Consider the following 11,219-nt stretch of genomic DNA (forward strand, 5'->3'; position numbering starts at 1 on the left):
TCTTGCCAAGTACCCCCAGCCTCCTGTTGCATGCCTCTGCAACATTAGCCTGATGTGTGCCTGTGGATGTGGAGCTGCGCAAACTGCGCCTCCTGTTAGTGGTCACTGGCACAGACACGCAACTCAGGCTTGATGCCTCCTCCCTACCCTCCTCCCCTTCCAAGTTGCTGGCATTCACAGTCCCAGACTGGAGGTGTTCCACGGCAGTGGTCACTTGGCCTAAGGCCCTTGCAACATCCCCACAGAAATGGCCCAGATCAATCTCCAATGACACGGAGCGCCGTGCCAATACTGCAGTGGCGTTGCTGAGCTTGGTGATGGCCCTTGTATTAGGTGAAATACGTAGCAAGCTCTGGCGATGCTTCCGACGCTTAGTGCGTTCTCCTGCAAGAACGGCACGGGTGAACTCCTGTAGGCTCTGGTTTGTCTGTCGATTTCCCTCCGCAACAAATGTTGTTAGGTCACGCACACAGTCTGACATTGTGCTTATGTTTTTGGCCAGCTTGGAGATCTGCATGTTGATTGTGCCCATGTGTCTCCCCTGCAGGCGCTGCACACGTAGCATCTGCTACTCAACGCCGCCATATAAATTTGGAGCCTGTTCAACATCAGCCGCAATGCGGGTCCTGGACCTGCGCCGTTGTCCTAGTCGGACCTGTGCTGGTGTTGGAGCTGGTGAAGGGACACGTGGCTGGCTGGGGACTGTTGTGGGTGCTGGAGTCGGCTCTGATTCCATTTCTTGCAGTGCGGGTACATGTGCCCTGCGTTTTGGTGGTGGGGGTGGTGTACATTCAGGGTCCACAGGAGTCTCTACATCCATCTCTGCAGGTGTCTCAGAGATGATGAGCCGGTCACTGTCCCCGGAGTCCACCTGAGCTGCATCTGTGTGTGAAACAGTGCAGTGTTAGTCTTGTTTGGTCCTAAATCTGTTTCTCACATGGCCTACTTTGTACATAATAAATCACTGATTTAAGCACACTGTCTGACATGAAGTGTTGGTATGTTTTATTAAGCATTGATGATTATCTATGGCCACTTGACTAACATGACTACAACGCCCATGATGCTTTTTGTGTATGAGGGAAAATTTGGAATGGCCTTCTCCCTGCACACTGTGATTTGCCTAGGGTTATGTGCATGGATATACAGTACGCAGAGTATTAGCGCTTGCATGCATCTTACCTTGTTGTGCACTTGCTGCGCTGGATGTGTCCAATTGGGTGACTCCCACGACTGCCTCGCGCTCGATCGTCCACTCAACAAGGTCCTCCAGGGCTGTGTTTGCGGGTGCTTTCGATGGTCCCCCTCCTGTGACACCTGCTTCCTTCACCCTTTCGGATATGCGCTCCTTGGCAAGCTTCCTGAGGTCGTGCCGCCTTTTCTTCAGATCATCAATGCTGCGGTGTGTGACTCCCACAGCATTCACTTTCTCCTTGATGCGCAGCCATATTTTTGACTTCTCCGCCTCTGGCACCTTCAGGGACAACTTGCCAAACAGTTTGTCGTGGCTGCTGCTCACCCCCTCAATTAGGTGCTCGAGTTCCCTCTCAGAAAACTTCATCTTCCTCTTCCTGGGCGTGGCACTCTTCCCTGCAGCATTTTTGTCCATCCTGGCTATGTGAACTGTAGCTGAATTGCGAATGTGATGTGTCTCTGCTCAGCTTCAGTACTCTGCCTCCTCCTCAGGGTACTGAATGAATCATGTACTGGATGACTTCCTGGTTGTGATGTCATCAGCCTGCTTCTAATGCGACCCGCTTTTTGCGAATTCGTGAATACCGCAACTGCTAGTTTGTGGGTTAGCGACTCGCAATCATGTATTCGGTATTTTTTTTCCGATTTTTAAGGGATCGCTAAAATTTACCTAATCTGTACATGCTTCCCAGTTTGCGAGTTTTTATTTGCGATTCCTTATTTTTCGATAATGAGGAAACGATTTTTGATGCATATGCACCTAAATGATGTGTTAAAGAGAGCTGGTGGTGCCTTATATGTCATATAGTCCACCATCAAAAGAAGAGATACTGCTAAGCTGAAGCATTCAAATGAGATAAAAAATACACCTTTAAGAAAGTGTGTTCATTAAAACAAAAGTTGAAAAGCAAAACTTGAGACAACAATGTTTTCCAGTTGGTATCATTGTATATTTATTTTTGTATAGGTGGATTCATTTTTGAAAACTTAGACATCTTGGGACATATTTACAAGGGTATTGTACCAGTGGAGCGTCACTTTTTAAGATGCTACGGTAGTGTAATGCACTGTGTGGCTTAACGCCGCTTTGTAAATATCGTACCCTTTCATTCAGGGTAGTCTACGTGAAAGGGGCGTGCAATAGGTGTTGCTGTGGGCATTCCACCGCAATACCCATTGCTTTTTGATGCTGCCCCAAAATTACAAGGACTGTAAAGCAGATATCAGTGTGGCGCAACAAGGAGAAAGACTTTTATTTCTCCTCGTGTTTGCTCTTTCTATATGTGTTGCATTCTGCAGCACATATAGGAGCAAAATGCCTTTAATGATTGTCTATGTGCAGGAAGGTGTACCCTCCCTGTAACGCATACACCCATGCACCATGACGCAAGGGTGTCTGTGTTGGTGCTAGGCAGCTTCTTTAAGCGCCAGTGCAAGGGTAAACACAGGGGTACACCGTATTTTTGTGACTACGAAGCATCCCTGCATTTTTTAAATGACACAGAGCAGTGCTGCTAAATTGCTTGCCGTGCTGCGCCATTTCTTTGTAAATATGCCCCCTTATTTTACTAAGCATTAGTGCCTCAAGGTCCTTATTTACTAAAAGTTTGCATGGGTACTCGTGCAACACAACACGATCAAAAAGACAGCATCAATTTACTAACCATTTCGAAGGTCAGTGTGCACAGTGCTAAATTGCTTAGCATCCAGCAATCTTCATATGGCCCAAGTTGCAAATTTGTATCCTCATTAATGATGGGTTTGGTTCTGCTCCCCATCAAATTTGCTTTATGCACAACTTCATATAAATACTGCTCGACAATGGAAATAAAAAACTCTTCCACACTCTGAGTCCATGGCCTTAAGCAAGGAGGGATGTAATTGAACCACATGTGCATGTAATAGAAATGTATGTATGCAAATATGTGTATATTGAACCTGCACAGTGAAGTGTTCCAGGAGAACAGATCTTCAAACAAAACCTGTTGGACAAAGATGCTGAGGAGAAATACCTGAACATCAGACCTCTAGCCTTTCACTTAGATCTGCACATTGCAAAATGCCATGACAGGAAATGGGTTTAATGACGAATCTGGCAGATGCTGACCACGATATTTCCCTGACAGATGATGTGCGGAATGCTACTGCCAGCAGAGATGGAACTTACAGAATGTATTCAGTGCCTGATGCATGGAAAATTGATCTAGTGTTTCCAGCAGTGCCACAGTTATCAATACATATAAATCGTAAATACAGCTCAGGGGAGGAGATCTGACTCATCTAAAGACAAACTGCTCAGAGCAGTCAGTACAGCAGATACATGCTAAGAGAGAAACAACAAAACGATAAAAATACACTAGAGCTGGCAGTTCAACCTCCAAACCAAAAACACCTAGGGCCAGATGTACGAAGGCTTTTGTGGTCACAAAGGGTCGGATTCACAGAATCGGGCCGTTTGCGACCGCAGAGAGTCCTTTTGGTATGCAAAAAAAACAAGTTACTAGTAGGAGTAGTAAAATCTTTATTCAGCTTGTAAAAACCGTAATAGAACGCACAACAAAAAATCCGACAGTATGTAATAAGTATAACACAGCAATTAAAACCCTAGAATATGTCAAATGACAATATTTGATATCCCAGACAAAAGATTTCACATAAAGTGACATGTGCTTTGGGATATTATTAATTCATATTTGGAAACACATTACTGAATCACAATTTGGGTTTGTGACTAAGTACAGAATTGGTAATTGGAAAGGGCGTGTTCAGCACGTCCCTTCCAAATCCCAAATCATAGTGGGTTGTATTAATGATTTGCAACCAAACTCGGTCAAAAAAGCATTATTATTGATCGTCTACATAAAGGTAGTGGTAAGGCATTCGCAAACCGAACGGGTTCTGAAGCGACCACATCCCCTTTGTAAATATTGACAAAATAATTTTTCAAGGTCAGGCAGTGATCCCAATGAAAGTTGCCTCCTCTTAAAAAATGTAAGTGAAGCTTTTTTTTTAAACACATCCCATTTCCCTAAAGGAAAATAGGCTGCGTTTAAAAATAAATTGCTTCATTAAAAACAATCATGAACATAGTAATTTGGTGATTCAAGCAAGCGACTATCCCTGTCATAGCAGGGGATTGCAATGTGTCGCAATTTGCGACCTATCTCATTAATATTCATGAGGTAGTTCAAATTGCGACCCAGTACGAGTGTTTTCTGCAAACCAACCTATTAATACAGAGATCGGTGCGCAAAAACAAAATTGGATTTGGTAAAAGTCGGTGTACAATTTGCGATTACTTTTACAGACTCCATTCTTTGTACATCTGGTCCCTTGTTCTACTGTAGCATACTGACTACTACCACAATGTTCCCAGAACAGAAGGGCACGAAGATGTAAAACTAAAGCAAAGATTGTTATACATTCTAAAATATATTGGTTATTAACATACACTAAGTCACACATCTATTGCAAATGGTTTCAATGTTAATATTAAATCCACATGCAGTAGACTATGGGTATGGTAGCAAAACTGGGTTGCGATGTAAATAATAACAAAAGGAGAATTGACTTGAATTTGAACGCATTTATTTGGCATTCCCTATTTGCTTATTCTTCTGGTGGGGAAAATATTTACATTTAAAAATGAATGCTACTACAGGAGGTATTGATTCTGATAATGATTCTGGGACTGATAAATTTGTGATGATAGTATGAATATTTAGCACAGCATTCATTTTAAGCAGCTATTGTTCCAGTAGGTTTAGGTAAAGGCAGTGTGTGCTGCAGAACCTACATCCGTCACACTTCCCACAGGTCTACGGAGAACCAAAGGAAGACAGAGTAGGTTTGGTTGTCAGTCCTAGCTTCTTCCTTTACTACCCTCAGAGACACAAGAGGTTGAGTGAAATGTTTCTGCATACCCTTTGATGTCAGCCAAGGTACAATCAATTTAGCTGACCATAGGTGTATTGCCAAAATATTTGACAGCAGCTTCCAGAAACTTTTATGTTGTATAATGGTCAGTGTCAAAAATGGAAAAATGTGTGGAGTACAGAAGGATAAGGGCAGCTTCAGAAGGGACAGAGTCCCTGGCAGTAATTGTAGGCTTTATTTTTTACAAACTCTACCATTAAACAAATAGGGGTAATGAAAAATGAGACACTAAAGCTGATCTGGTTTATGAAATTTGTGACAAATAGACAGAATTTAAGGCAGCTCATGGGATTTGGGGACTATGTCTTTCAAGCAAGTTTCTGAATATAGTACTCGTGAGATAACTCAGATGATTAATACATTATGTTAACACATTTTCAAACATTATCCATGCTCAATGTTGGGTCACAGATCTGAATCATCAAAAAAAGCTCAGACAGCTAACAGGCCTACTTCAGGCATGGCATGCTGTGTACAAGCAACACATTTGCATCTAATTTTTGATAGTTCTGTGAGTGAATTTTTTTACATCATTGAACTTTGTGTTGCCTTGGTAAAATATTGAACCAGTGCTCTTGGGTCCAATGGGGTCTAATATGCTAACTCGTAGTGGGTTACATCAGTGTTACAGGCAAGGCCATCTTGCCCTTGCATGGTTTTGCGAGGCCCCTACCTAAGCCTGTCTCCTCTCATGTTTCCTTCTGCTTCCCCCATCAACTGCAATTCTTCAGTCTTTATAGAGAACAGAAGCTACCAGAACCCAAAATGAGAGCTGGCTTTGGCATGCTGTCCTCTATTTCACCTAGTTACTATGAAATAGGGGCATGTTCAGCAGTAGGGTGCCACAAATACAGTCCAGAAAAAGCACGGGCCAAACCTATGGTCTATCTTTTGCCAGAAGAAGCAGGGCTCTGCCTAATTTCCTTCTTTTCAGGATTTGATCTCACTCACCAAGATCACAGTCTTCAATGATGTCAAGATGACCAAACGAAAGGCTCTTGTCACACTGCCAGTTGACCAGCAGGTTGTAAAAAAATAGCCTTGTTTGATAACAGAATGGTTCCTTAAAACGTCTTTTGGTCAATAAATTGTGAAACAGAGCAATCAGGACTTTGCATTACTGAGGCTCTGATCACTAAGAAGCAAGGTGGGTCAGAAAGCAATCTAGGTGCAAAGGCGGAAGATTCAATAGGAGAGAATACAACCTTGTTTGAATGGTTTGGCAATCCAAGCACTTCAGGTGTCAGCAATGCCACTTTGTCAAATAAAATCAAGAGTAACCTCCCAGTCCCCTCCAAATTAATAGTTTAATAGCCAGAAAAGTCTATGAGTCTCATAACATAAGTATGGAAAAGAATGTAAATAGTGATTCACTACGTCATCCGACCGCCACATTTTGATGCATGCAGTCAGATTGTCAGCTGTCAATGGAAGACCGCCACCTCCGACAGGATCTAGGAACTCATTCAGGGTGGCGGTCGAAATTGTATCCCTTGCATGGAGGCACCGCCATAGGGATTATGATGGTCCAACTGGAAAGTGGCTCTGGGGGGATATATAGTGCCCCCATGCACTTTCATGCACTGTGTGCCGGGCACATGGTGCTTGGCACACTGTGCATGGATGTGCACAAATTGCTCTGTAAAACTGGGCCACAGCACAAGCCGCAATATAAAAGAGCATTTTTCTGACCGCCAGCACAGTGGTCTCATCCTAATTCGGTGGTTGGACCGCCAACTGCTTGTCATAATGATGCCCTAAGTTGTGTGAGGAGGCAAATCTCATAATAATAGGTAAATGTACACATTGAAGTTCATGGAATGTAGCAGACCAATGTGTGAAGCTGGAATATATATTGAGTGGATTCATTTAATTAATTAGTTTGGCCCAATCATTCTTCAAGAGACACCGGACCATTCATGATTTTGTGAATCATGTTGAATATCATCTGAAAATGCAGTACCTTTCTGTGAATCTAAAATGATGATTTTTTGCCGAAATTAGGAAACTTGAAGAAGGCTGGGTAATACAAAAGAAATTGTATTCCGAAGTTTGAAAGGTGTTTACCAAAATATTAGTACAAATTGTGTGATGACAAAAATAAAACTTTTTAGTGTAGATTTTTTACCATCATTAAAATTATCATTGCATATAATGTTGTACGTAATATTGGTATTTTATATATACTTGTTGATTTCTTTTACATGTTTTTTGTTTTAATGTTATTTAAATTTGAAAAGTTTTTAGGTGCGTAATGCTATGTTGTGTGGAGGACAGGGATTGGAAGTAATTTTGAAGCATTTGTTTTAGTTTTTAAACAAATTTGTATTATACATGCATTTGTCAAATATGATAATGATATTTTTTTGTTTACTTTTATAAATGTTTTTTAACATGTTTGTTTTAAATATTTGTTATTTTATGTATTTGTTAGTAAAATATATAAAAATATGCATATTTTTGTTTTGATTGTTGGGTTTTTGGGGAATAATAATTTACCATATGAATTATTATGTATTTTATATAGAAAGTGTATTGTTTATGAAATTTTAAAACACAGTAATTTATAAAATTGTACATTTATGTTTATTATTTATTTGTATATTTGTTATATTGATTGATTTGACATGAATAAAATAACTTGAACATTTTCTATGAAAGTTTTATTTTCATTGATTTTATTTTAGTATATTTGTCATATTTTGTTTTAGTTATTTATTTTTGTATTACATTTAATTTTTATATTTTTGCACACTGGGGTAATATATTTATAAATTATATTTTTGGAGGGACATATTTCATCCTGTTATGGTGATATGGTAATATTTAGTATATTTGTTTCAATGTCAAACCCTCAAGACAATTTGGTTTAGACTAGAATAGTCAATCTACATCCCTTAAAGTTCAACACTTTCCTCAATGTGGTTTAGATTGGAGTGGGATCAGTAAATGTACACCCTTCAAAGTCAACATTTTCCACAATATGGCTTAAATTGGAGTGGGAATAGTTAATGCGCATTCCTAAAAGCTGAATACTTTCCCCACTGTGGATTAGATTAATTAATCTGCAACTCTAAAAGTCCAACATATTCCCCAGTGTGGCTCAGATTGGGGTGGGAATAGTAAATCTACACACCTTACAGTCCAAAATCTAACTCCATGTGTCTTCGATTGGACTAGGGATGGATATTTTTGTATATTACCATTTTCATTGTAATGCTGTGGTTTGTAGTTGTGTGGGTATAATAAATGGACATCTATAAAAATACACATTTTTATTAGTATATTTTCATTGCAAATGTGAAATTGAATTGAAGTTTAAATAATGAAACATTGGTTTGTAAATACATTTTTATTTTTTACATATAATCACATTTTGAACACAGAGTTTTACGTTTTGTGTACATTAGTTAAATGAATTTTTCAAGTTGTATGTTTTTGTTGTAAAATATTTTAATACATTATTTTGGAAATAATTTTTTATACACTTACGTTTTCTAATATTGTTGAACATTTTTTAGATATATTTATATTTCCATCTATAGCATTAACTTGTAACATATGTTTGAATTTTTCACATATTCACGTATACTTATACATACTTTTTGTCCAATGTGTTAATTAAACACCATAGGCCTCATTTATGAGGCCCTACCGACACTATTGCGCCGACGGAACATCACTATTTTGATGTTGCAGTGGCGCAATGTGCCACTGGCTTATTTACAAGGTCATGTAAAGCAAAGTTTTGTGGCTTTTCATGGCCCAATAAATAAGTGCCCCCTTTATGCTGAAATCTGTGTGAAAGGTGTGTTCCATGGGTGTTGCTGGGGCGTTCCAGCAACATCCATGGCTTTTTGACACTGCCCCAGATTTATGAGAAATCATAAATCTGAGGCAGAGGTGTAAGGAAGGCACAAGGAGGAGAAATATCTTTATTTCCCCTCATTTTTCCTTTTTCTATGAGTGCTGTATTCTGCAGCACAAATAGAAAGAGGAAAAAGCCTCTTGTAATTGTTTTTGTGCAGGAAGGTTTCTTTTCCTGCACAAATACAATCATCCCCGCAACGCAAGCCCCCTTGCACCATGGTGCAAAGGTACCTGCCTTGGCGCACAACAGCCCATTTTGCACGGGCGCAGGGGAAATGGACAGGAATGCGCTATATTTGATAGACATGGCGCATTCATGCCCTTTTCATTCACCACAGGGGAGCACAGCAGGAAGGCCTGAGGCGCTGCCCTATGGCAAAAAGTGATAAATGAGGCCCTTTGATTTTTTCCAGATGCATACAATTTTTGTATGGTAATATCTTTTTTTATGTATGACATAGAAGATACATTATTTTTAAGATTTTCATAATTTTACTAAATTAAATGCAAATAATAAATTGGTATTTTTATTTGGTTTCTAATTAGTGCAAGCCATTTATATTTTCAGTTAGCAGCCAGCAGCGATTTTGTTTTACTGCTTTCTTTATTATTGAAACCATCTTCCTCATTGTCAGTTGTTCAAGCTTCCATGTGTTCTCAGTTCACCATGTTTGCTCTTAGGGACAGGATAGACTAATTTTAAATTACATTTTAGTGTTTTAGTATTGGGGGGGCTATGTATAGGATTACTTTAGTTGGTGTAGGTGAGTATTAGCTAGTAGTTTATTTGGTAGTTGTGTTTCTCTCGAGCGGTAGTACTCATACTATTGTGTATTATTTATTAAAGGGTTTGTTTTTATTATTTTGAATATCTGTGTTGTTGGGAAAAATACCGCTTATATTATGATGTTTATGAGTAATTTTATATTGTGTGTGTGGGTGCTTTGTTGTTCTTTTACACATGTTTCACTTGGGCCCTGGAGAATATCATTATTTGATTCATGTTTTTTTAAGGATATACATTTGTTTATATTTTAACTGAGATTTATTTCCTTGACTTTTCGGTTTTCCAGGATCATTTAAAAAAAAATCTTTTGGATAGTACCTTTGGATTACATTTTTTTATTGGGCATTTAAGTTTGGATTTTTTTAAGGGATTTGTTTTTCTATATTCTTCAGGATTTTTGGGTATTTCCTGGAGTTCATGCAATTCAGCTACAGAAATGTAAATTACTTTTTATTTCCTGTTTTAATGCGCAGGAAATGTTTATGTGTTATGAAGTTGTTGTCATGGTTTTATTACTTGATATTGTGTTATGTATTATATTGATATATTTCCTTTTTTGAATTATGGGTTGTGATTTTTAAAAATTCCCATAGGTGTTGTTTAGTAGCTATTCATTTGTCAGTATTTATTTGAACAATTTTTGATTTACATCTAACTAGATGTTCTTTAAACTTAAGTTTAGATTTTAGACTGATTTGTAAAAATTGTTTTAATTATATTTATAAATAAATGCATTTTACAAATGTTTATATGTTGTTTAGGATTATATTTGGTATTTTGTTTTCAGAGTAAATTTTTAGAGTAATGTTCCTGCTATGGAGCATAGGTAGGGTAATCCTTGCTTGTAAACAAATAGTCTAACTTTGCATTTTAAGATTTGGTGTGTTTTGATACTTTAGGTTTTAGTTGGGTAATGGATTGTTTTGTTCTTAATGTTACATAATTTTGCTCCTTTTTAAGTATTTCTAAAATTGGGAGAGTGAAGGGTGGCTCTATCATATACATTTTACAATAGTGTATGATACTTGAGTTAGCATTTATGGCCGGCACGGTGTAGCCTGCTAACCCAAGTATCTTCAAAATGGTCCTTTAGGGGGCTTACTTTGTGTATGTACCTTTGGTAGTAGGCCAATTCTATTAAGAGGTGATAGTATTTTGCTTCTTCATTTTCAAGTGCAAGGCCGATTATTTTTTTTATTTCATAAGCGAATTTGGTATTTAATGAATTTTGATCTCAAACTCGATCAAAGCCCATTGTGAGCCTGGACTACCACATCCAGCATTCCTTGCGGCAGGGAGGCAGCGCCTGACATCAATAGCATCTAGCAGGTGCCTGAAAGGCAGCTCAACACCCCCGTAGCTTGGACCTCCATCCAAGCCCAATGTAGACATTAAAACAAGAAAGACAGAAGTCAGAATCTACCCTGCCTGG

General features: G+C 38.8%; 1 protein-coding gene across 1 annotated transcript; it reads right to left on the minus strand.

Moving 5' to 3' along the window:
- Window positions 1-568: 568 nt before the first annotated feature.
- On the minus strand, window positions 569-1,609 carry LOC146789762 (myb-related transcription factor, partner of profilin-like). Its single transcript, XM_085631196.1, has 2 exons — window positions 1,183-1,609; window positions 569-882 (listed from the first exon to the last, which is right to left on the minus strand). The coding sequence occupies exons 1-2, from the start codon at window positions 1,607-1,609 to the stop codon at window positions 569-571; spliced, it is 741 nt and encodes a 246-aa protein (XP_085487322.1).
- Window positions 1,610-11,219: the final 9,610 nt, after the last annotated feature.

This window comes from Triturus cristatus, chromosome 10 (assembly GCF_964204655.1).
Source record: "Triturus cristatus chromosome 10, aTriCri1.1, whole genome shotgun sequence".
Taxonomy (NCBI): domain Eukaryota; kingdom Metazoa; phylum Chordata; class Amphibia; order Caudata; family Salamandridae; genus Triturus; species Triturus cristatus.